This window comes from Podarcis cretensis (genome assembly GCF_951804945.1).
Source record: "Podarcis cretensis genome assembly, chromosome: 13".
NCBI classification, from domain to species: Eukaryota; Metazoa; Chordata; class Lepidosauria; order Squamata; family Lacertidae; genus Podarcis; species Podarcis cretensis.
The window spans coordinates 30,321,742-30,348,649 of NC_137182.1; the positions used below are offsets into that span (position 1 = coordinate 30,321,742).

The 26,908-nt window shown below is 39.7% G+C and overlaps 4 protein-coding genes and 1 pseudogene across 5 annotated transcripts in view; 3 read left to right on the forward strand and 2 right to left on the reverse strand.

Moving 5' to 3' along the window:
* Positions 1-26,908, forward strand: part of LOC307200216 (epididymal sperm-binding protein 1-like) — a 180,738-nt gene that overhangs the window by 74,257 nt on the left and 79,573 nt on the right.
* On the reverse strand, positions 541-4,035 carry LOC307200545 (olfactory receptor 2AP1-like; the record flags this gene model as incomplete). Its single annotated transcript, XM_079949081.1, has 2 exons — positions 541-1,509; positions 3,979-4,035. 2 exons carry the CDS (start codon positions 4,033-4,035, stop codon positions 541-543), a joined length of 1,026 nt encoding a protein of 341 aa, XP_079805207.1.
* On the reverse strand, positions 5,336-9,142 carry LOC307200546 (olfactory receptor 2AP1-like; the record flags this gene model as incomplete). Its single annotated transcript, XM_079949082.1, has 2 exons — positions 5,336-6,307; positions 9,086-9,142. The coding sequence occupies 2 exons, from the start codon at positions 9,140-9,142 to the stop codon at positions 5,336-5,338; spliced, it is 1,029 nt and encodes a 342-aa protein (XP_079805208.1).
* Positions 13,745-14,991, forward strand: LOC307200548 (olfactory receptor 1E16-like; annotated as a pseudogene). The gene is made up of 2 exons: positions 13,745-13,836; positions 14,001-14,991. The product of its transcript is annotated as an olfactory receptor 1E16-like (transcript).
* On the forward strand, positions 16,436-26,204 carry LOC307200131 (olfactory receptor 10C1-like; the record flags this gene model as incomplete). Its single annotated transcript, XM_079948529.1, has 4 exons — positions 16,436-16,713; positions 18,322-18,429; positions 18,653-18,925; positions 25,236-26,204. Exons 1-4 carry the CDS (start codon positions 16,669-16,671, stop codon positions 26,202-26,204), a joined length of 1,395 nt encoding a protein of 464 aa, XP_079804655.1. The 5' UTR covers positions 16,436-16,668.

A 26,908-nucleotide genomic window follows, 5' to 3' on the forward strand; every position in this document is an offset into this window, starting at 1 on the left:
CATTAAAATTTTTCATATTGGTTTAGTTCAGTGGTAGGGAATGAATGACCCATTAGATATTGTTGGGCTAAAACCCTTACCACCCGAGACCATATTGGCCAACAATATCTAGAGAGCCGCTGTTCTTTAGCACTGATAGAGATGGAGGCCAATTCAGTAGGTAAATGCAAGTAATTTGTAGTTGTTCTATCAATAGCCAAATACACATTTTACAATATAAAAAATGATGCTTGATTTCATATCTTCACCAGCTACAAATATTCCATAGTAATTGTGATTATGGATCAACAGGTCCATGAAAATACAAATCAGATCCCCCTGCTGAAGAGTGTGGCACAACAACTGGGGAAGTGAAAAAAAATATGCTGAAGATCTGAATTGCAATCTGCACATTAATGTGAGGGGTTTTGGCTCAGGCTGCTTTATTGAGGTATTTGCAAATGTGAGATCCTCACATCCCATTAATGGCAAATCCTTTCTCAACCCTTCATCTGTGTGTATTTCTGCATACTTCACCAGATCCAGCACAACATTGCGAAGCTACAAAACTCTGCTGCTGAATTTTCTGACAGATCTGAACAGAGCTTCCTTCACCTCCCTATTTCTCAAGCTGTATATGAGGGGGTTCAGCATGGGAGTCAGGATGGTGTAGAACAGAGAAAACATTTTGTGTAGTCTCTTCAGTGTTTCTGTTTCAGGGACTATATAGACAAGGAATATTGACCCATAGAAAAGTGACACAACAATCAGATGAGAAGAGCAGGTGGAGAATGCCTTTTGCTGTGCTACCTTGGATTTAATTTGCAAGACAGTGGTAATAATGCAGCTATAGGAGGCCAAAGTTAGTAGAAAAGGGGGTAATGTCACCATCAGCCCTAGTATAAAAACTGCAGTTCTTACTATGTGAGTATTGCTACAAGAAAGGTTTGCCACAGGATATACATCACAAAAGAAATCATCAATTTCATTGGGCCCACAGAATGTGAGCTCTACCATGAGAGATGTTATGATAGTGTTGGTTAACAGACCACTCATCCAAGAAGTGAATGCTAACTGGAAGCAGAGTCTACCATTCATAATGGTTGAATAGTGCAGAGGTTTGCATATTGCCAAATACCGATCAAAAGACATCATGGCCAGAAGATAACATTCCGTAGCTGCCAAGAAACCAAAGAAATAATATTGTGTGATGCATCCCATAATGGATATGGACCTATCCCCAGTAAGGAAACTGACCAGCATCCTGGGGAGGATGGTGGAAATGTAGCAAGTCTCCAAGAAGGACAGGTTCATGATGAAAAAGTACATGGGGGTTTGAAGATGCTGGTCAACCACAACCAGAAAAACAATTAGGAGGTTTGCAACAAGCGACAAAGCATAGATGGCAAAAAAGAATACAAAGAGGAAGATTCGCAGTTCAAGGAGATTACCAAATCCCAGAAGGATGAATGTTGTAGGGCTTGACATATTTTTCTTTATTTCTGTTTGATGATGAATCTCAACATCGTTCTGAAATACAATTTGACAAGTTTTAGTGAGCTTGGACACTCCTGTTTCACCATCCACTGATGTTCGAAGCTAAAGTTGGCAGGATCCAGGTATCCAATATGGTTTTCTCATGCTGTATTATTTAAAAATAATGGTCATGGAGTATTATGTGTTTTAAAAGCTCTGCCATGACCCTACTTCTTTTACTTTGAAGCACTTCTTGCATAGAAAGGGTTAGAGTTAGGGCCAGTGAGAAGGGTTGATTTGCAGAGGTGAGGCATTTGGAGAGAAGGATAGTGCTTAACCATTTCCTACCTGTGGCTTTCCCATTTCCTCCCTGAAACTAGACAATATTCCCAAAACTGGGATTACAGAACTATGTTGCTGCCCTTCCCACTAGGGATAGTGATGTAATGAGAAAGTAAGACTGTACAATCCTGAGATGGGATTGTATCTCCTTCAAAGGTATGAGGAAGGGGGATACTGTTTTGGGTGCTTCCAGGTAATACAAAATATTTTCCCTGGAAGTAGAAAACTTACACAATGGAAAATCACCAGACTGTAAAGCAGGCAGGGCCAAACTTGGCCCTCCAGATGTTTTGGGACTACAACTCCTATCCTCCCTAACTAATAGGACCAGTGGTCAGGGATGATGGGAATTGTAGTCCCAAAACATCTGGAGGGCCACGTTTGGCCATGCCTGTTGTAAAGACTGCAATCAGGGAAAGATCTGCAATGCAGATGTTATAAAGTGTGTGTCTGAACTCATGTGTGTGTCCAGCACTCATATGTTTTCCAACATATGGTTTAGGATCTTCTGTTGAAGTTAAAATGTGCTTTTGCTGTGAATATGTGTTTCTACCCTTAACCGTATGCCCCAAGATGTTCATGCACCAGAGGAAGGAAGAAAGGTTGGTTTACTGCATGAAATGAAAGGGACAGTTTCATTAGTTTACCCTGCCCAGTTGGTATTTGAAAGGACATGACCTTAGTGAGAAATGACTCACTTGTTTCCTGAATCAAAAGTTTACCTTAGAATAAGGGAATGTTTTCTGTGTGGAACACCATACTTTCCTACAGGATGTTGTAATCAAACTTTGCTGGTGACACAGTGTGCTGTGTGCTGATATTCACAGTATTAGGGGACACACTGTTACACAGGATGCAAGCACAGCACTGATGACAGATGTGTGCCCGGTCTGTGCATAAATACGGTAATAGAGGATAGACCAGGATTTCTCATGGCAGTCTGTTTTTTTTTAAAAATCTGTAAATAAATAAATGGCTTTGCATACTGCTTGATTGGAAGAAAAACTTTTAGCAGTTTACAAAAGCATGAAATAAAACATTAAGATTATCTGTAAAACAGCTCAAAGCAGGTATTTAAAAACAGTGAAAAGATGACTGAAATCATCAATAGCTAAAAAAGAAGACACATTTGTTTTTGCTACATATCTGAGGAGGCTTGGCTAAACAAAGAAATTTTAGGCAGGCATTGAAAAGAGTATAGCGCAGATACCTGTCAGATATCAGTAGGTTGGGCATTCCAAAGTATAGCCGCTGCTCTAGATTTCTTACACTACTGATTTCTTACAAGTGTGGAACACATGTTCTTTAGCACCTTCAACAGTGCACATTCCACAAAGCTAAATGTTCAAGTTGGTACATATGTTCCACTATGAAACAGCTCTTATTTCACAGTTTCTTTTCATGTTTAGCTGAAATCTTCTTCCCTGTAATTTTTTCTGGTCCTACATTTGGGAACAACGGAGAACAAGTCTGCTCCCTCGTCTCTGTGTTATACCTTTAAACATTTGAAGAGAGCTATCACATCTTCCCTGCTTTTTTTACAGGCAGCATTCTACCACATGTGTAACACAAGAATTCTAGTCAATCACTTGGAGTGAGTGCTGAACATACTGTAGCCAAGCAATAGCCAACCTTTTCTTTTTTGGCTGGAATTGGAGAATGAAAGAAAATGTGCCTGGTATGATGTAGCTTTGGGGGAAGGAGAAGAAACTCTGGTAAACAGTGAAGTCCCATTTCCCACTGCTGTCATCTCTATTAATACAATTGCTATTGCATTAACATTTACATTATTTTCATTATTTTAACTCTGAGCACCTAGTCGTGGAGTTGTTTTCTGTGAAATTCAAAGTGTTGCCTCCAGTATTCCAAAGAGTTTAAAATTATTTGCTTCAATAAAATATCTCATTTCGTATGCTTGACAACTCTATGACTTTCTTAATAAATTTAGTAAACTTGAGGACTGAGGAACATTATTATTTTGTACAACAATAAAGCGAGAAAGAAAGAAAGAAAGAAAGAAAGAAAGAAAGAAAGAAAGGGGAAGGTACATTAAATAACTGTCAATCTGAACAAAAATGAGAACAAACAGATTTATGGAGCACATCTTTCACTTCACATCAGACAATCCCACAGTTCCAAATACAGCACATAGGGATGAAAAGGTAATGCATAAATATTTACCTCCAAAATGATTATATTTCTAGGTGGAATTTCTGATGTGTTAGATTCAGGTTCCATCACTAGAAGACAAGTCTCTGTTTTGCTGCTTCTCTATCCTAACAATCTTTGCTTCAGGTGGATGTTGTGGAGTCTTGCTTCCTTACAGTAGCAGAATATCAGTGCGCTCTTCTAAAAGCTCCCAATTTGTCTTGCTTCTATTTATTAGGAAAGTATCAGCAGATGCACTTATTCAAATATGGTTAAATGATCAAGCACAAATGTTTCTGTAGATGGAGACTTGCAAGTACTGGGGGGATGGCACTGATCAATTTCCCCCCCTATGCTTGGCTCTATGTATCAGTAATTCTGGGAGCTATGCCAAACATCTTAAACTATTAGCATGGTAAGGCTCACATAATAGGACATCAACGATACTCCAGCCAAATGAACTGGAAAAATGTTCTCAGATGCGGAAAGTTACAGGTTCACTCATGCCAGGGGAATTCATTTTATTGATTACATGTTACTCTCCCAAAGCCGGGTCTTGATATTATGAAACAGATGTGTTTTTTAAATATATATATATATATTTGCAAATATAACAACGTGACTAGTAGGAATAAATAAAGATAGCAGCATCTGACATCGACAATAAGCATATTACACCAATCCTAATATAAACATATAGATTAACATACACAGTCCATGTATCCAGAAAGGTATCTAAACAAGACTGACAATTAGGAGCTTTTTGTTCAATCATGAGGTCTTCAGACCACTGTGTAGTAGATGTTGGATGTTTGTCCTTCCAACATTGAAGTATACGTCTCTGATCCAGCATAAGAGTTTCCAGAATCTACTTCTGCTGTCCACTTGCATCCTCTCCCCAGGGACGCAGGTGGCACTGTGGTCTAAACTACCAAGCCTCTTGGGCTTGCCAATCATAAAGTCGGCATTTCAAATCCATGCAATGGGTTAATTCCCATTGCTTTGTCCCAGTCATTTGTTGTCGAAAGCAATCATGGTGCAATACAGAGTTTAAATTTGTAAAAATTATGTGTCCATCTCACAAGAAACTACAAGTGTTTCATAATTACAAAATCTTTCTGTATGCTTCACCAGATCCATGAAGACATCCATCAGATCCATTTACTCGGAATAATCCCACAACAACTGAAGAAGTGGAAAAACGGGTAAACAGCTGAACTGCAATTGACACATTAGACCTGAGAGTTTTGGATCAGGAAATCTTAATGATGAATTTGGCATACATAGTTCCCTCAGACATCATCAAACATCCTTGATAATGCCAAATTCTTTCTCAGGACTTCCCCCACGTTTCTGTATCCTTCAACTTCTCTATCAAGTCATTTTGGAGCTATGAAACTCTATTGCTGAATTTTCTGAAAGATTTAAACAGAGCTTCCTTCATCTCTCTGTTTCTCAAACCGTATATGAGGGGGTTGAGCAAGGGAGTCAAGATGGTATAGAACAGAGAGAGGGTTTTGCGTAGTCTTTTCAGTGTTTCTGTTTCAGGGACTATATAGACAAGGAATAATGATCCATAGAAAAGTGTCACCACAATTAAATGAGAAGAGCAAGTGGTGAAGGTCTTCCACTGGGCAGCTTTACACTTAATTTGTAACACAGTGAAAATAATAAAGGCATAAGATGCCAAAGTTAGTAGGAAAGGGGGACCTGTTCCTATCACTCCTAAAATAAATGTTGCAAGCTTTACGAGCTGAGTATTGTTACAGGAGAGGTTTGCCACTGGATATACATCACAAAAGAAATGATCAATTTCATTGGGCCCACAGAATGTGAGCTTTAGCATAAGCAAAGTGATGATAGTGTTGGTCAACAGGCCACACATCCAAGAAGTGATCACCAGTCGGATGCAGAGTCTACCATTCATAATGGATGTGTAGTGCAGAGGTTTGCATATTGACAAATATCGATCATAGGACATCATTGCCAGAAGGTAGCATTCTGTGGCTGCCAAGAAACCAAAGAGATAGTATTGTGTGATACATCCCATAATGGATATGGACCTATCCCCAGTAAGGAAACTGACCAGCATCCTGGGGAGGATGGTTGAAATGTAGCACGTCTCCAAGAAGGACAGGTTCATGATGAAGAAATACATGGGGGTTTGAAGATGCTGGTCAACCACAACCAGAAAAACAATCAGGAAGTTCATGATTAGAGATAAAACATAGATTGCAAGCAACAATATGAACAGGAGAATTCGCAGTTCAAGTAGATTGCCAAATCCCAGAAGTATGAATGCTGAAGGACTTGATTGATTTCCTCCCACTGCTGTTTGCTGGTGATGACTGTCAACATCATTCTAAAACACAATTTTTTAAACAAACATTAGCAAACTAATGTTGCCACATTTGTATTTGTCTTTTAAGAGATATCTGCTCCTCCACAATGGCTTTGGGAAGGGAAGATTTGCGGTGGAGAAGCTGCTGGAAAGAAGGTTGCTGGACCTTTTCCTACGTGCTCCTTTCTCATGTTTCCTCCACCAACCCAATCATGATCGCAGCATTTTGGATTTGAAACCCATGCTATTTCTCTTCCCAATAGTGACAGGAATGGAATCCTGAGAATAAGACTGGGGAATCCCATACATATTATATGTATGGGGTATTGTTTTGTATGTTCCTCAATAAAGAAATCTAACACAACAGAGAATCTCAGAACTGTAGAGTTGGGAGTTACCTTAAAGTCCACACCCCTAACTAGTACGGAATAATGGATTTATTTATTATTTTGTTTAAGAAGATAACAGAAATCACTGTGTTAAAGCTGACCAAAAGTCCAGAGGTAGCATTATTATCAATTTACGATGGGGTGGAAGGTTCACAGGCTATGAAGGACTTGCTCACAGATTTATTGACAGCTGCACGAATTATTATAGCCAGAATGTGGAAGGAGCAAACTGAATATAAAATGGAAGAATGGTATAAAGAGGTGTGGGATATAGCTATTAATGATGAATGTGCCATTAAGGTAATACCGGGAATGTGCAAGAGAAATGATTTTAAGGAGATATGGAGGTTGTTTGTATAATTTGTACTGTTAAAACGGAAAGGGGTCAAGCCATTGTAAGAGGTGTTGAATTTTTGGGAGATTGGATAGTTACAATGGAATGGTCTTGGTGGTAGGGTGCACATTTTTATTCTTATTCATTTATGATTATTACTTTGTCTAATAATAACAACAACAACAACAACAACAACAACAACAATAATAATTCATCACCCCTAACAGTACGGAATACTGGACTAACTTCTGTGATGTAACCATTCAAATGTTTGAAGATACCCATCTCTATTTCCATACATGCCCTTTTTGTGCTGTGCTGATTCTATTATTGGTGTTCAATGTGATTCCTCCTAATATGATTTCTACAGCTGCAGTCTAAAATGGAACTAAATGGGTCAGAGGACATACAATTGTAGCCCTAGTCCAGGGCACTGGTATAGGTTAAACACTCCAAGAACCTGATCACATGAAAAGGGAGGCTGTTCCAAAGGACATCATAGCAAAAATCTGGCGTAGACAATGTGATGTCCACCAGAGGTTTGGGGCTACAATTCTTATCAGCCCTATTTAGAGATGGAGGAGAAAATTGATTTTAATGAGAAACTACCTAATTCAATTCACACTTCTCCATATTTTGCAATATGGTTCTCATACCAAGTATAGTAAAAGGAAAGTGTCATGGAAAAATGAGCATCTTCATTAAAACTGCATTCATCCCCCCCCCCCAAAAAAAAATGTTTCTAGAAAAATAATAAAGAAATGTCATGATTAAAATTCACAAATTGCTATGGAAATGTTGAGAACTAAATGTAAGAGTATAATAACGAGAAACTGAGAGAAACTGAAATGGAAAGACTCATGCATCCCTCCCCCCTGTACATATGGCCAAGGGTCAGGGATAATGGGAGTTGTCCACAATATCTGGAGAGCCCTACATGAGCTATTCCTACACTACAGGAAAATATGAGGGATGAAAAGACCTGAAAATGAGATTACTGGATACAATTGAAGGAGATACAGGGAGGATGTGTGTGTGTGTGTATTTACTGGTGACTGGACATTTGCCTCCTCCCCTTCCTCGTTACAGAGAACAAAAATATGCCATTTAAAAAAATGATCCACACAATCTCATCCATCTCTGGAGTTTTATGCTTAATTCTTCAGGATATTTCAAGTGATTAATAAATGAAATGGGGAAGGGGGAGAGAAAAGTAGCTGAACCAAATACCTTGATTGTTGTAAAAATTATCAATATTTTTATTACACTAGCTTAGGAAACATTCTCTAATCCCGAAGTAAACTACATATAGATTTTGATTTTTCTTCCAGAACAGTATCACTGAATCAAACAAGGTAACTCCAGATCCTTATTACCTATATTAAGTGAACAGAATTCTGGGTAAAAATCAGCAGCTTGGAAACATCATTGATTGCGAGATTCCAAATGAAGATGAAGAACGTAACTGTCAAAACTACAAACTCAGTTGAGCCAGAACTGAAGTACATTCAAAATATTCAAATGTCATGAAATATTATTTAAACTATGAGTACCTAGCATTGGATTGAGAAATCCAGCATGTTATTCCTGGTTGTCTAAAGAGTCTAAAACTGATCTGTCCAGTAAAAGATGGCTTTTCATACATTGTATACATATTTTCCTAATAAACCTTGTGACCTTGTGAGGAAGGCAAATTAAGTAAATGCAATTGATCTGAACCAGTGCTTTTTTCAGGGGGCACTCAAGGGTATGCTGTACTGGCACCTCTTTTTGTTGTTAATAAAAAGTGTGACACTTACAGTAATAATTTCAGGGTGAGTACCGGCACCTATTTTTCTAGAAAAAATAGCACTCTATTTTTGAACAATCTAAACAGAAATCAGATCAGACTTACTAAACCCACCTTCCACAGTTCACCATGAAATTGATAAGAGTTGCCATATGAGTTTGAAATGGTTTCTGTACATACCTGATAGAAATATGGTGCCTATAAACCATATTAAATTCTCATGAAATAAAAAAGAAACACCCTGTTCCAAGGATAGCACATGGGGATGAGAAACTATGTATATTTACCTCCAAAATTATTGTGTTTCTAGATGGAATCTCTGATGTGTTCAGCTCAGTTTCCATTCTTAGGACGCACAGCTCTCTTCTGATTCCTTATGGTGCTCCCAAGTTTTGTTCCAGGTGGATGTTGTGGAGTCTTGCTCCAATCTTGCTCCCATCCACTAACAAAATATCAATGTGCACTTAGTAAAGTTCAAATGTTCAAGAAGTCTGGCTTCCATTTAGTAGCAAAATATCAGTAGTTACACTTATTTAGACACAGTTAAATAATCAAATACAAGTGCTTCTGTCACTAGATGTTTGCAATGACTGGGAGAAATCACTAAGCACTTTCTGCCTGTGTTTGGCTACCTATATTTGTTATTCTGGGAGTTATGCCAAGTGTCTTAAACTATTAGCATTAGGTGTTAAACTATTGTCTCACATAATGGGATGTCAATACTGCAGACAAAGGGGGGGGGAGTTCTCAAACAGGGGAAGTTAGATGCTCACTCATGTCAAGGAGAATTCTCTACCCTCTTCCAAACCCATGTCTATTTAATTAATGGCACCAAACTGATATTAACACACACACACACTGTCTCAACAGGATGAACAAGAATAGCCAAGCTATACCCACTGAGACTTTAATTTTCAAGTGTAGGAGTAAAAATAAACAAATAAAAGAAATAAAGTTGGATCATGATATCCTTGTGGAAAAAGATATCATACCTGAGAGCTGGATCCATTGCCATATTTAGAGTCGTCCCATTGGAATCAACGGAACTCATTTACTGATCTTATAATCTTTACACTAAGGATTGTGCCCAAACTGCTTTATTGAGAGCAGACTCTAACAGGCATTAGGCATGAGAAAAGACTGGATTTCTTAACATTACTGAATGGGTCTATTCTAATCATGACTAATGCATTCTCTGCATTCTGAATTAAGTGAACTTTTAAGGACATTTCTAAATGAAGCATGTGGAATTAATCTAAACTGGAAGGTACCAAATTAATGAACGACAGTAGTATAGAAGCTGTCAGGGTATGAGTAGTCATAATCAGTTCCCTTTCCCCCTGCAGTATACACAGCTAGCAGATGAAGTAGCGTTGATTAAAGTTACTCCAGGATAGAGTTATCGTTGTGTAACTCTCTGCCTTTTAAAGAGGAATTGTGATCTCATCAAGGGTACACACTGAGTAGCACAGGAACCAGCTCCTAAGTGCCGAGGTCCCTTCACCTCCCCTAAAATATTTGAGGGACGCAGGCCCCCCAAATAAATGGGCATTGCCATTCAAATTGTGTGTGTGCACACGCTGCATCATGTCATCGATTATGTGGGGCAGGGCTTACCTGGACCCCGCCCCTGCATTTTTCCAAGTTGGCACTGCTGCTGAGTGGTCCCCCCACATCACCATCTTTCTCTTCTCTGTACTGAGCCTCAGTTTATTCACCCATTCCCAGAGCAAATGGAAGCATTGGTATAATGTCATTGGTAGACAGTTGGAGCAAAACTGGAGAAGAAGAAGAAGAAGAGTTTGGATTTGATATCCCACCTTTCACTCCCTTTAAGGAGTCTCAAAGTGGCTAACATTCTCCTTTCCCTTCCTCCCCCACAACAAACACTCTGTGAGGTGAATGGGGCTGAGAGACTTCAAAGAAGTGTGACTAGCCCAAGGTCACCCAGCAGCTGCATGTGGAAAAATAATAATAGCCTGTGCACATGTGACGACATTCCGAACTGTCTCAGAGCACTCCTTTCATCGCCTTGAGAGTACTATGAGGAAGTTCATAAATACTGAGCTGATTTCAAATCAAGTCATGAGGGCATTGTCCAACACTAAAACAAACAAGCAAGCAAGCAAACAAACAAACAAATTGACAAATGCATAATTTTAACCCAGATTCTCATTTTGCGAAATCATAAATGTGGCACTGCCAATATACTTTTGAAAATAAACATCACAGCAAAAAGCCTGCTATTTTTCCATTATTGTTTACAAAATCAATCCGGGCATAAACTGAATGCTATAGGAAGCTGCTGCTGTCAAGCAGGAAGTTTGAACACTAGAGGGCAGCTAAAGGCAATCAATTTATGTATATAAATCAAATGTCTTAAAACAAGTATTTTGTTATGATTTTGTTTTTAAAACATACACCTCACACCAGTGGCAGAGCATATGCCTGCGCTAGCCAGGGTGGGCATGCTCCTGAGGGGGGTGGGACGCACTCCTGAGGGTGGCAGAGTGCGCTCCTGAGGGGCGCTAGGCATGGAAGGTGCCCTCCCAGGCGTGGGATAGCCACTTGGGTGCACGGAGCAGAGTACACGCCCTGCAGCCGGGCGCGGGGCGAGACGCCTGTGGGGGCGGAGAGAGCTGCTGATATCAGACATTTGGTGCACTGCTCACCCACTCGCCTGCGACTCCCAAGCCTCCCCCAAGCTGTCAAAATGAAGGGAAATGGGGGGAATGCAGCCAGCAAAGCGGCGCAGCTCCCCCCTTACCCTGACCGCTCAGGGTAGGCTTAGGAGTTGCGGGCGGGTGGCACGCCAAATGTCACCCCCCTCAGTGAAGACACCTGGGACAGTCCATCCCCACCGCACCCCCTTCCTCCGTCCCTGCCCCACACAACTGAACTTGAAACCAGAACGCTGTAAAATTCCAGTCATATGTTTTATCCAGACAGTAAAGCAATCCCATGAAGCAATAATTAATACAAGAATCCCCTTAGGGTTTAGGAAGTCAGCTGCAAGATAAATGGTCCCCCCCCCCCAATCTGCAGCAAAGTCCCCCAGGATCACTTATTTTAAGAGAGAAGAATCTAAACCCATTTAGGGTTATAAACATTATTGCTAACAGTTCTGTGTAAATGTGCCAGTTCCAGCTTGCTCAGAGCCCTTTGTGTTTCCTTAATTTTTTTACTAAAGGTTTTGAATCCTGGAATATCACTGCGCATCAAAGAGATTGGTTGAAGGCAAGTGCTCATACCATATGATGCTATTCTTTTGTTGGTGAGGTACCATATTTCAAGAGTTTTTCTAAACAATAGTTTGTTTTTACCAGTGTTAGGATAGGTCAGTTTTGGTTTCTCTCCGTTTCTCTTCTTTCCAGTTGTATGTGAAGTTCTGTTAATTCAAATGCATGGTTCGAACTACCTTTGTGGATGTTCCTGGAAAGGCCATGTCAAGTTAAATAATTAATTTCCACATTTATTTTACTAATCCTTCACGGCTTTCTCTCACCCATTATATCGATATAAAGTTCAAGGAAGAAATACACACAGAGGATCCTATCACGAGGCAGTTGACTCTGGTGGCAGATGCTGTGGGGGGGGCAGTCCCCGTTCCCCCTGAGTTCCCCTAGTTAGCCTCCTGTCCTTTGGTACATTGGAGGATGCCCCATCAGGAATGCTGAAATAATATTCTGGGGGAATGGCTTTATTTTGGCTCACGTATCATTTTGGAATGTGTAAGGTAGTGTCAGGGAATGGTCTGAAGATGATGACTGGAGAATGCATTCTATGGCAGACCAGCTTCTCTCCGATGGAGAATTGGATGGGGAAGAGTGGTCCCCATTGTCCACAGTGTGTTCAGAAGCAGAGAGAGAGAGAAGCTGAACAGCTTAGGGAGGGGTTACCCAGTTGCGAGATAATGACAAGAGAAACAGAAGGGAGGGGGCAGCTTGTCAAGACATCTCTTGAGAGTGTGGGGGACTCCCCCCTCACCACGGACTCAGAGGTCCAAACGTATTAGAGAGCAAAGGAGTCAGAGGGAGGGAGGGCCTTCCCATTGGCGCTTAAAGTTGGAAGTTGGAAGGAGGATTTAGAATAGCCAACTGACCTCCTTGCGGAGAGCTGTGTATTTGTGCTTGCACCATGATGTCGTAATAAAAGGACTATAAATATATCAACTGCTTGTTAATTCTTATCTGTGAAGTTACAGAAGGGAGGAGAGGACTCTCCATGCCTGACAGGTAGGTAGAATCACCTTGAAATGCAATCTGAATTGAATTGCTCTCCCATCTCTACACTTAGTCAGGAAGACAAATGGGGGGAAATGGCAACTGCCTTCCCAAATTCACCCAGTTCATCAAAACATTTCTATATCAAACTCCCCTTTTCATTCACTACTCCAACTGGAAAAAGAAAGCTCAGCTCATTTTTGGACAAAGATACTTGTGTTGTGTTTTCGCTTAGCATTGTAGCACTCACATTGCCTTAGGCTGAAACCCTGCACACACTTGCTTGGGAAAGTACTTTGTTCCAGTGATAACAGTGGGGTGAACGTCTGACTAAGCATGCTTGGCATTTATTAACTGATTGATTTTAGAAAAACTATACTCCACCCTTCCAAAGCATTTGCATTGCCTGGGTGGGGTGGGGTGGGGGGCTTACACCACTTTAAAGCAACAGCAGTAAAAATAGAAGCAGACTCTGCACTGCAAATTCTAAAATGACTGTTACTCAGATAAGAAATCATGAATAATAAAAACACAGGTGTTCATACATGTCACAAAGGCATAGCCTGCAGTGGCCAGGCCTCATCTTCTCAGGAATGTGCAGAGCTGGTGCATGAACCTAGGACAAGAAAAGACCACAGCTGCTTTCTGAGCATCCAGATGCTTAACCACAGGGTGCCATAGTGATAGGAAGAAGCACCACCCTCGTTCTGAATTGGCTTTATGATAATGCTATGTGGTGGTACTGCGGGGCAGGTTTTAATAGGTAGGACTGTAATATGAGGATCGTAATCATATTGGAAGCTGCAACAGAGATGGTAAGCAAAATCTGTCCCACATACTATAATCCACTAAATTTTGCTTGAGCTACTCCTATTGCAAAACAGCTTCCTTGTGCTGCTGATATTAGGAGGGTGGGGCTTTTAAAACTTGATGGATGTCTTTATATCAAAATTCATCTTCTTCTGCTTTTATTTTCTAGGGTTGATGTGACCTGCAGTTGATTAAATCAATGTGGAACACAGAGAAGGAAAACCAGACAGTTATCACAGAATTCATCCTCTTGGGATTTGGGGATCTCCCTGAGCTTCAGCCCCATCTTTTTGTACTGTTCCTAGTGATTTACATTGTGACAATAACTGGGAATCTCCTTATCCTTTTGCTAGTTGTGTCTGATCAACACCTCCACACCCCCATGTACTTCTTCCTGGCCAATTTGTCTTGCTTGGAGACCTGCTATAGCTCTATTATCTTGCCCAAAATGTTGGCCAATTTGATAAGTGGCAAGAAGTCCATTTCTCTTAGTGGATGTCTGTCCCAGTTTTATTTGTTTGGTTCTTGTGTAGGTATAGAGACATATCTCCTGGCAGCGATGTCCTATGACCACTACCTGGCGATATGTAAACCTTTGCACTACACTTCTATCATGCATGTAAAGCTCTGTGTTCAGCTCATCGTTGGGGCATGGATCGACTCTTTGCTGGCTAATTGTGTAATATTATACATGATGGCCCAGTTATTCAAATGTCATGGATCATTACTTTTGCGACTTCATCCCACTTGAAAAACTCTCCTGCAGTGATACAAGCATGATTGAACTTGTCACCTTTCTTTTGACCTTCATTTTCACTATCACCCCATTTCTACTGACCCTCACATCCTATGTTTGCATCATCACCACCATCCTAAAGATACCATCCTCCACTGGATGGCAAAAGGCCTTTTCCACCTGCTCCTCTCATCTGATTGTTGTCTGCATTTTTTATGGCACAATAATCATTGTCTACATGCTGCCAGATACACCAACTCTGAGAGATCTCAATAAAGTCTTCTCTGTCTTCTATACAGTCTTGACACCTCTTGTCAATCCTTTAATCTACAGTTTAAGAAATAAAGAAGTACATAGAGCCCTAAGAAGAGTTTGCAGCAAGGTGACGCATTTTGCAAGGATGCCAAAAAATGTACTGTCATAACTGGTTTCAATAAATGGATCCCTGCTTTGCCTAACCATTTCTACAGTGTGTGATGCTCTTAACTGTAATATAGTTCCTTCAAGAGAATACAGGAGGGATAGGGAACCAATGGTCTTCCAGAGGTTGTTGAACTCCATCGCAAATCCAGTGGTGGATCTTGGGGTCTCAATTTTCAGCAGCTCCCTGTGTGATGCCAAAATTTGGCACCCCTTCTGCCTCTCATGCAGTGCCCCTGAGCCTTTACACCCAAATCCTTCTCTAGCACATCAGCTCTACCTGAATGGCATGGAGTTGGAGTCCAACAGCCTCTGGAAGGATACAAGTTTCCCACAAAAGGAGTTGTGGAGCCAACAATCAGTAGTACTTTCTTAATCAATATTGTGGAAGTATAAGGTATTGTACTAGAAGCATTTGGAAAAGTTCGTTGATATGTTGAGATGTTTATATCCCAGGTTTCTGTTCCACAGCATGGGATCCACTGGCTAAAAAGCAAAGTTTTGAAAGTGTAACTCTGGAATATAAATGATTTAAAACAAGTGGAGAATCTCAGGCCCTAGTGCCAAAATGCAGCTGTTCTTGTTTTCAGTCTGCAAACAATATGCAATTGATTCCTTCCCTTCCAATTTGCATTATTGCCTTTGCATTGAAAATGAATATTTTGGAATAACATAATGATTATGTATTCCACCACAGTAAGAATAATAACGTCTCAATAAACCCCTGAAATAAATTGCTCAAATAAATAAATTGCTCAAATCTCAGTTGCAACCCTTTCAGTTGTTTTCATTTACAATCAAACCCTGTGGATGTTTATGGAGATGTACGTCATGTTTTGTTCAATGAACCTTATTCATACAGGTGTTTGCATCAAATTGCAGCCATACAGTGCAATCCTAAATACATCTATTCAAAATTAAACCCATGAGGCTTTCTTTCTCGTAAATTAATTCATATTCAAGCACAACCCTGTGGATTGAGTATCTAAGAAGTTATCGCTATAGAGTTCAGTGAAACTTACAGCTAGGCAAGTATGTGCTGGGTTACAGGTCTATATATTCCTCAGTCCATATATAACTCTATTATGATACAAAAAGAATGATGAAGTCTGGACCCAGCCCTTTGAGTATGATATTCTGGCACGAAACATTTTTCTGATAATCCACAAGACCATTGTGAATAAACTCCATCTCTTTCATTTTGTTACTTCAATAATAAAGCAATAAAATGTCATCAGAATGAATGCCATTCCTTGTTCAGGCTGTTGAGGGCAGCCTGTGAGTACCTTAATTAAGAACCTTGGCTTTGCAAGAGCCTAATGGCTTCCCCAAGGCATGAGTCAACATGTAGTTTCCAGGGTCATTGATGTCCTGTTATGTAAGCCTGACTATGGTAATAGCTCACTATAACTCCTAGAATTCTAGAATTCAAAACATAGAAAGGCAAACCCTAGCAAACTGCTGAGTTCTTTTTCCTAACCATAGTTAATATCCATTTGTAGAAATAGTCTGTTAAATAAGTTTACATTCTCATATTTTGCTGCTGAATAACAGCAAGGCAACTTGATCATTTGTACATTAAATAAGTGAGTACAAAAGAAGCACCAGACACCAGAGTCACCACTGGAATGAAATGTTTGGACCAGAGCAGGGATAGAGAAGAGAAGCTTCCATCCTACATATGGAAACTGAATGGAACGTACCTAGGAATATAACAGTTTCAGAGGTAAATATTTATCAATCATGCTATTAACCTTTTGTCTCCAAGTACTATATTTGTGATATAGTATTTCATTCTTATAAAGGTTTAAGATGGTTTATATACACTGATAGTGGCTGATAAGAAGGGAAAGTTGGGTTTTGTCAATCTAACCAATCTGATCTCAGTCTGCCTCTTTCTGTACGTCAGTCTCATGTTTTGTGGGAGAAAAGGTAGGTTGTTAGCTTGTAGGCACAGAATAAATTAAACAACATATTTTATCACTAGGCCAAATTTTTTTAGGATCTTTGGCATTGCAGGGTCAACCTTTTTTGGATTTCACAGAATATGTTCAGGGAAACATATTCAGTGCTATCATTGATTTAAGTTAGTGCATTAACAGCCCATCTTCATTTCATCGTGGACTTCAAGGTGGCAAACATGGGGTTCCTTGACATTCCATATCCAGGCACTCACCAGACCTAAACCTGCCTCATCTGCCCTCGGTGCATGCTCTGGGGCAAAAATAACACTGTTGTCAATTTATTAATATTTTGGATTAATTTGATGTACTATAGAACCGAGAAAGCTGATTTCAGCAAACAGCAATGTCAAGGAGCAAGGGATGGTGTGCCTATTAGGTACCAAGCACTGACTAAGCTCAGCTGCCTATTTTCATAATGTCTGCTTCCTAGTCTGACGTTGTCCTGTTTGACTCACTGAGATAGTTCTGGAGTGAAAATTGAAGCTTATATGACACTCCCTCCTGCATTGTTTAACATGCCTCTTAACTATCAGGAGAAATAAGATACACAAAAATCATTTTCACAGTTTCATAAGTTTCATATAAAATACCTGACAGAATTTAATTCTAGTTATAGATTAGAAGCCCTGGTGTGTACATAGGCAGCTCAATAAGGTGCTCAAGGGCTGAGGTGGTTGAATAAAGGATGCCACTTCAGTCTGCATGTGGAGGAATCACATTGTTTTTTAAAACAAAATAAAAAAAATCCTTCCAGTAGCACCTTAAAGACCAACTAAGTTAGTTCTTGGTATGAGCTTTCGTGTGCATGCACACTTCTTCAGATATCTGAAGAAGTGTGCATGCACACGAAAGCTCATACCAAGAACTAACTTAGTTGGTCTTTAAGGTGCTACTGGAAGGAATTTTTTTATTTTGTTTTGACTATGGCAGACCAACACGGCTACCTATCTGTAATTGTTTTTTACATAAATTATTTGAGATAAGAAAAGATGCACATGCATGGAAGACCTTAGCCCATATTACCCCCCCCCCATTGTGCTAGATTTCTGCAGGCAAGGAGATTTCATTTAAAAGGAAGCAGTCAATGTGGTATTTCCCACCTACAATTTTGAAGAGCTGCCTTCATTTCTCAGAATTCTACCGCATCCTTCCCACATAATTCTGCTCCAAATATAGCCATTGAGCACATCTATTTATCTAGCAGTAAAATATAGCAGAGTCCTAAACTACTAGCAGAAAACCAACAGCCAATCAAGGACCACGTCTTCATAAAACACCTCCTTGCAAACAGAAAACTAGGATAGTAAAGTCATAATTTATTTTTATATATAACCTGGGATTTTTATTTTTTATTTTTTTTTACAAAATAGGGAACATCTACTACAGTCAGAAGTACTAAATTCCACTCCAACACTTTCAATTCTTCAGCATCTGCAGTTCTACATTTGTGTGATGTCATGGATTTTGCGGTTACACAGGTTTGGAACCACAAATTGTTGGGTGAAGTGGGGTAAAGAGCAGGGACAAACCAAAAGGTTGGTAAGAATCGTGAGCTCTTTGCCTCTCTTCCTGCTTTTCCTCTGCAAATTGTCCCTCACAGTCTCCTGCGACTGTCCACATTAGTCACAAACATCCATGGGAGGGAAAACAGGAATGGGGTGGGTTGCTGAGCTCACTAACATTTTTCAAATTGTATTTCAGAATGAATTTGAGATTCAACAGCAAAAAGCAATGGGAGGAAATCTGTCAACCCCTTCAACATTCATCCTTCTGGGATTTGGCAATGACTTTGAACTGCGAATCCTCCTCTTTGCCTTGTTCCTTGCCATCTATGCTTTATCGCTTGTTGGGAACCTCTTAATTGTTTTACTTATTGCAGTTGACCAGCATCTTCACAAGCCCATGTATTTCTTCCTCGTGAACTTGTCGGGCTTGGAGACCTGCTATATTTCAACCATCTTGCCCAGGATGCTGGTCAGTTTCCTTACTGGGGATAGGTCCATATCTATTAAGGGTTGCATCACACAATACTATTTCTTTGGTTTCTTGGCATGCACAGAATGTTACCTTCTGGCAATGATGTCTTATGATAGGTATTTGGCAATATGCAAACCTCTGCACTACCCAACTATAATGAGTGGTAGACTCTGCCTCCAGTTAGCATTCACTTCTTGGATGTGTGGCCTGGTGACCAACACTATCATAACTTCTTTTTTAGTACAACTAACTTTCTGTGGACCCAATGAAATTGATGATTTCTTTTGTGATGTTTATCCATTAGCAAACCTCTCATGCAGCAATACCCGCCTAGTAAAACTTGCAACTTTTATTTTGGGGTTTATGGGAATAGGGTCCCCTTTTCTCCTAACTTTAGCTTCTTATGTCTGCATTATTTGTACCATCTTGCGAATTAAATCCAGAGCTGCCCAGCAGAAGGCCTTCGCCACTTGCTCTTCCCATCTGATTGTTGTGACACTTTTCTTCCTTTCATTATTCTTAGTTTATGTGGTTCCAGAAACAGAAAAATTAAAGGAATTACATAAAATCTTCTCTTTCTTCTACACCATCTTTACTCCCATGTTAAATCCTCTCATTTACAGTTTGAGAAATAGAGACGTCAAGGAAGCTTTGTTCAAATTTGTCAGAATTTTTTTGTGATTGAGTTCCATAACTTCATAGTGGGTTGGATCATGTGAAGTATACAGGAAGATAAAGATTGGTTTTGTCATTGACTGGGTTGCTTGAGGCATTAAGTTTTCACATAGTCATTAAAGTGCATCAATAAAAGCATATTTTGAAAAAATAGTACATTTTCAATACATATTACAATACCTCTTTTGTGATGTTTTTTTTAAAAAATATAGAACTTTACTAATTAATCTGAAAATGGAACAGAAGTGTGGAAACACACACACACACACACACACACAAACCATCTAATATGTGCCATAAACAGAGAGATTGGCTCATCCCTTGCCATTGAATAACAATCCTTTGGGCTGGGATTCAAGTCTTTTCAAAATGATACTCAAACTGCCACTGTCACTGGTAATGTAACAAGGCAAAGAATAAAACAAGCAGAAACCTGCAGTGCAGTCCTAACTTCATTTACTCAGAAATAAATCCTATTGAATTCGGTGAGGCTTACTCCTCAGGTAAGAGGAATTAGGATTGCAGCCTTAGTCAGGATAAACTAGCCTAAACTTCTCTTTAATTGCTATGTTGTTTAAATGAAATTGTTCTATTGTGCATTGTAATAAGCAATGCTTATATTTTACTGTTTGTGAAACTGGTTTTTATGAAACTGTTTTTATGAAACTGTTTTATGAAACTGGTTTTTATGAAATTTTATGAAATTATGACATGTTTGTGAAACTGGTTGAAAACTGCTTAGAAGCCTATTTTGGCGTTATGCAGTAAATGAATGAATTCATACGCAAGCACAACCCTGTGGAATGTATATTTAAAAAGTACGTCCTGTAGAGTTCAGTGAAACTTACAGCTAGGCAAGTACAGCATGTGCAGGGTTCCAGGCATTGTCTTGATCCAATTCCTCAGGTGCATAAATAACTCTATTTGATGAGTCTAAGCATGATAAAGTCTGAATCTAGCCCCCTGAGATTGATATCCTGACACAAAATATTTTTCTGAAAATCATACCACAACTGGAATACAAGGCCCAGTTCTGGATGCAACAATTTAAGAAGGACATTGACAAGCTGGAACATGTGCAGAGGAGGGCAACCAAGATGATCAGGGTCTGGAAACCAAGTCCTATGAGGAACGGTTGAGGGAGCTGGGTATGTTTAGCACAGAGAAGAGGAGACTGAGAGGAGATATGATAGCCTTCTTCAACTATCTAAACTCTCTAACCATCTTAACATGGAAGATGGAGCAAGCTTGTTTTTTCTTGTTCTGGAGGGTAGAACTTGAAGCAATGCCTTCAAATTGCAAGAATGAAGAATTCAGCTAAACATCAGGAAGAACTTTCTGACAGTAAGAGCCATTAGATAGTAGAACACACTCTCTCGGGAGGTTGTGGACCCTCGTTCCTCAGAGGTTTTTAAGCAGAGGTTGGATTGTCATCTAGTTGAGATTCCTGCATTGCAGGGAGTTGGACTAGATGACCACTGGGTTCCAAGTCTACAATATGTCCAAACCCTATCTCCTTTATTTTAATGTCTCTATACTTAATAAATAAAACTTTAGTAGAAGTGAGGTGGCATTTCTCATTCAGGATGTTGAGGATAGGCTGTGAGTACCTTCATAGCACTGAAGAGATAGTATTAATTAAGAGCCTTGGCTTTGGAAGAGTCTAATGACTTCCCCAAGGCATGAGTGAGCACATAGCTTTCAGGGGATATAGCGCTTTTCCCTAGCCATAGTGAAATATTAATTTGTAGAAACAGTATGTCCTTGATCATTTAGTCATGTTCAAGTAAGGTTACCTGCTGATATTTTGCTGCTGAATAAAAGCATGGCAACTTGATCATTTGTACTTTAAATAAGTGAGCATACTAACAGTTAGCTACTAACTGGAAAGAAGATTCCAGAGCCAACATTAGAATGACATGATTGGAACGGAACAGGGATAGGGAAGAGAAACTTGCATCCTATTTATGGAGCCCGAATGGAATACATCAGATTTTCCACATGGAAGTATTATAATTTTAGAGGTAAATGTTTATAAATCCATCCTGTTAGTGATTTCTCTTCATGTACTACATATAAACATGATTTTCCATTTTTATGAGGGTTTTAAATGATTCGTATGCACTGTATGCCAATTAAGAATACCACTTTCTTGGTAAACTGGATGACAGGAATTGGCAATTGGGCTTTATAAATCTAACCTATCTGATCTTGGTCTTCCTCCTTCCATAGGTCACTCTCAAGCTTTATGAGGAAACTGGTTAATTTTTTATGATATGCATACCAAAAAGAAAGAGAGAGAGAGAGAGAGAGAAATGTCATCTTTTTTTCACTGAGCCAATTTATTTTAGAATATTTGGGATCCTAGAATTAACTTTTTGGAGTTCACAGAATACATTCAGAAAGACAAAATTCTATTATTCACTGAATGTACTATATCTTTATCCCATTTCCCCCTGTCATGTACTTAAAGGCACTCATGTACAAGTGGTTCCCATATGTCCCTCATTCAGACACCTAACCTGCTTAACTTTAGCAAGTGGTCTGCATCATATGCCTTCATATCATGGCTTGAGGCAATCATAAAACTCCTGCCAATTTATTAATATTTTTGATTTCTTAGAAGTACTATAGAACTGAGAAAACTGTCAGAGGTTTCAGAAAACAGTAATGTCAAGGATCCAGCTTAAATCAAAACATTTAAAAAACATTTTAAAAACAAGTTCCTCTGAGAACTCACATGCTATTAAGGTACCAAGCATTGACTAAGCTCAGCTGCCTATTTTCATACACAGCACCCTTCACATAATATGGTGGAAAGTTGTACTGTTCGTCTGAAGTTGTACTCTTTGATTTATTGAGATAATTTGGGAAGGAAAATAAATGTTTACATGAAGCTCTGTCCCTCATTGGAGAATGTGTCCATTAGCGTGTGTGGGAGAGAAAATTGCACAAAAATCATTTTCACAGTTTCACAACAGTCTGGGTATATGTGTGTGTGCATGTGTGCATGTACACACATTTTATAATCAGGAACAAGTGCCTGGCACCATTGAACACTTTTTACTAGGTATGGACTAGAAGCCCTGATGTGTGCAGCTCAATAAGGTGGTCAGATGCTGAGGTGGTAGGTTCAAGGACGCTACTTGAACCTTCAGGTGGGGGAATTACATTTTTTGAATAATTGCAAACAAAAGAAGCAGTACAAGTATTCCAGGACTTGGCTATAATAGTCTTTGTTAATGCAGTAGAGTTGTAAGCAGGTAGAAGAGAAGTAACTGCTAGTCAGGGACCACTTCATTAAAAAAAAATGAGTTGAAAGTAGAAAACTAGAATAGTACTGAGCTTTTTTCATATGTGCAAGCTGGAAATTTTACAAAACTAGGAACACCCACTCTTCCACTTCAGAATTCTAGCAAGATATTCTTGGAATTGTGTAGTTACACAGGTCTGGGACCACATCTTGGAGGGTGGGGTAAGCAGCATTGGAAACCAAGAAATCAGAAAGGGTTAATCACTCTTCCTCTTTCCTTCTGCTTCTATTCTGCAAATCATTCCTCTCCAATTCCCCTTTCAGGGGAGCAGCAACACTCAGGTGTTTCTGAAAAAAATACAAACAAAAAAATTTACTTCTGCCCTCAGTTAATTAGCCAGATCCTTGGCTTGAGTTTTGATAGGTGCTGTGTGTTTCCATGTATAAGGAGCCTGTGTTTAAAAACAAACGTGGAGAAGCTTAAATTTGTGGTCTTCACTGTTCTCAAGATTCACCTTGATTTTGTATCGGTGCATTATTTGCAAATTTCAATCTGTTTGTGAATTGCTCTGTGCCTCCTACACTTTGATCTGTGTTGAAGCTTCTAAACTGCATTGTAAAATAAGATGCTCTGCCTTCCCTATTCACTGCAAAGGGGAATCTAAAAAACAGCCCTAACTTTTCCCCGCTTCGGTCTACCTGAATGAATGTTAAAGGTGCAGAAGTCCCACCCAAATAAATTTAAGTTACCCAAACTTCAGGCAAATAGGTCCAAGAGCTATTTGTGGAGTAAAAAGGAATAATCTTCCTCCGTGTTTCCTTATTGGATGTACATGTTGGGAGATGGTTGTCCTATGTTCTTACTTTTCTTAAGTTGGTTAAGAGTGGTTATTTATACTTGTTCTTACATTTTTAAAATTCCACAGCTTCATATTGGCCTCTTCAGTGCTTGTTTGTGCCCTTCAACAGAGCTTTCAAGCCTGAGGTTATAACATGAGACTATCTAGAATTCTGCCTGTGAGGTTCTGAAGCGGACTTGAGTGTTATTGCTAAAGCAGAGCAGTGTAGGATTTTTAATTTTTTTAAAAAAACTTACATGAAGTTTTCAACTTATCAAACAAATCCTCAACTACTCTGATGAAAGAAAAATATAATAAAATCCAGAGCTCCTTAGTGTCCCAGTTGGGACAGTATCATTTGTTGCAGTGCCCAGGGGTCTAAAGAAACATAGAGAACTAGGAAAAGATAGAGCTCTGTAGAACTGAAAAGTACAGCAACAACAGAACAACAGGAGGATCTGATCCAACACAAGATTTATGAACAGCACAGTGCAGGAGCACCAGCTATAGGGGGCTGTGGATGCTCAGCACCCACACTGCAGGGCCCCATGCAGCTTATGAGGTCTCAAAGATGGTGTCTGAGGCCTTCTGAGACCTCAGAGATGCTTTCTGAGGTCTCCAAGGTCTCAGAACCTGACTTTCAGTACCACCAGAAGTCAGCTTCCGAGGCTGGGTGTGTGTGTGTGCATTCATGACATCATGACATCAGGCGCACTGGGCACCCATAACCTAGGTCAGCTCCCTGTCACACTGTGAACTGCATGGGGTTAAAGACCCTTGCATCACCCTGATCTGCCTTACTATTCAGACCCTACAGAAAGCCAGGTCATATCCCTAATTTAAGTACATGAGCCTCACTTATTGGTGGCATAGAAAGCTGCCTTATATGAGGTCAGCCACAGTCAGTCTATCTAGCTTCGTATCCTTTATACGGACTGGCTGTGGCTTTCCACGGAGCCAGGCAAGGTTCTCTTCCAGTTCTATCTGGAGATGAAAACCAAGACGTTCTACTACTGAGATATGGCCCTTATTTCCAATAATGTATAATTATTAAGTAGTATAGGACGCAGGTGGCGCTGTGGGTTAAAGCCTCAGCGCCTAGGACTTGCCGATCGAAAGGTCGGCGGTTCGAATCCCTGCGGCGGGGTGCGCTCCCGCTGCTCGGTCCCAGCGCCTGCCAACCTAGCAGTTCGAAAGCACCTCCGGGTGCAAGTAGATAAATAGGGACCGCTTACCAGCGGGAAGGTAAACGGCGTTTCCGTGTGCGGCTCTGGCTCGCCAGAGCAGCGATGTCACGCTGGCCACGTGACCCGGAAGTGTCTCCGGACAGCGCTGGCCCCTGGCCTCTTAAGTGAGATGGGCGCACAACCCCAGAGTCTGTCAAGACTGGCCCGTATGGGCAGGGGTACCTTTACCTTTACCTTTATAGAATGCAGAGGCCCAGGAAGGATGTCCCATATGACTTTCAAAATCAATCAGAGGAAAAATAATAATGAGATGGATTTCCAAACTCAGTAATGTTTTTAAAATTGTATTTCAGAATGATGCTGAGATTCACCACCAAACAGAAATGAAGAAAAATCTGTCAAGCCCTGCAACATTCACCCTTCTGGGATTTGGCAATCTCCTCGGATTGAGAATACTTCTCTTTGTATTGTTTTTTGCCATCTATGCTTTGTCTGTTGTTGGGAACCTCCTAATTTTTTTACTGGTTGCAGTTGACCAGCATCTTCATACTCCCATGTATTTCTTCCTCATGAACTTGTCAGGGTTGGAGACTTGCTACATTTCAACCATCCTGCCCAGGATGCTGGTCAGTTTCCTTACTGGGGATAGGTCCATATCCATTAAGGGTTGCATCACACAATTCTATTTCTTTGGTTTCTGTTTAGCCACAGAATGTTATCTTTTGGCAATGATGTCTTTTGATCGGTATTTGGCAATATGCAAACCTCTGCACTACACATCCATTATGAATGGTAAACTCTGCCTCCAATTAGCATTCACTTCTTGGATGTGTGGCCTGGTGACCAACACTATCATAACTTCTTTTTTAGTACAACTAACATTCTGTGGACCCAATGAAATTGATGATTTCTTTTGTGATGTATATCCATTAGCAAACCTCTCATGCAGCAATACCCACCTAGTAAAACTTGCAACTTCTATTCTCGGGTATATGGCAATAGGTTTCCCTTTTCTACTGACTTTGGCTTCCTATGTTCGCATTATTCTCAACGTCTTGAGAATTAAATCCAAAGCTTCCCAGCAGAAGGCCTTCACCACTTGCTCTTCCCATCTGATTGTTGTGACACTTTTCTATGGCTCATTATTCTTAGTCTATGTAGTCCCTGAAACAGAAACCTTAAAGGAACTTCATAAAATCTTCTCTTTCTTCTACGCCATTTTGACTCCCATGTTGAACCCCCTCATATACAGTTTGAGAAACAGAGAGGTGAAGGAAGCTCTGTTTAAATCTGTCATAAAATTCAGAAATATGGTTTCATAGTTTCATGGTGTCACATAAAGTGCTGTGATTAAGTTTTGAGAATGATTTTGTCATCAACTGCTTGTTGCATTCAATCTTCTTATTTTCCTCAATGAAAAAACTTGATCCAAACTTCTCAGACTAATGTTCTTTTTTGCATTAAGTATTCATTGGGTGTTGTACTGCTCTAGTTGTTGCGATGCAGTTCTCTGCAGTTAAAAGATTAAAGTACCTCAATGAAAGCGGATATTCAGGAAACAATATATATATTTTTATGTCTGTTTTATTCTTCCTTTTTTTTAATTGATACCCCCCCCCCCAAAAAAAAAGACAAGAAATAAAACCAAACCCTGATATGGACAATATGGACAATATGGACAATATTAATTACAAATCAATAAAACAAAAAGCGGTCCTTGGACTATAGACCCAATCTCCTGTCCATTATCTATTATTTGTTACCCATACACGTTTTTGTCTTAAATTGACTAATTAACTAATTATTGATTTATCTAAGGTTTCAATCTTTCTTAAATCTACTACTAAAGTTATTCAAACACTGCAACAGAGTTTAAACTACTGTAATTGTTCTTCAAAAGAACTTTAAAGACTTCCCATTTTGAGATGAATTCCTGTTTTGGTTTGTTCTTTATTTTTTCTGATAAACTATCTAACTCCGCATAATCTGTTAACTTTTGGATCCATTCATGAATAGAAGGGATTTC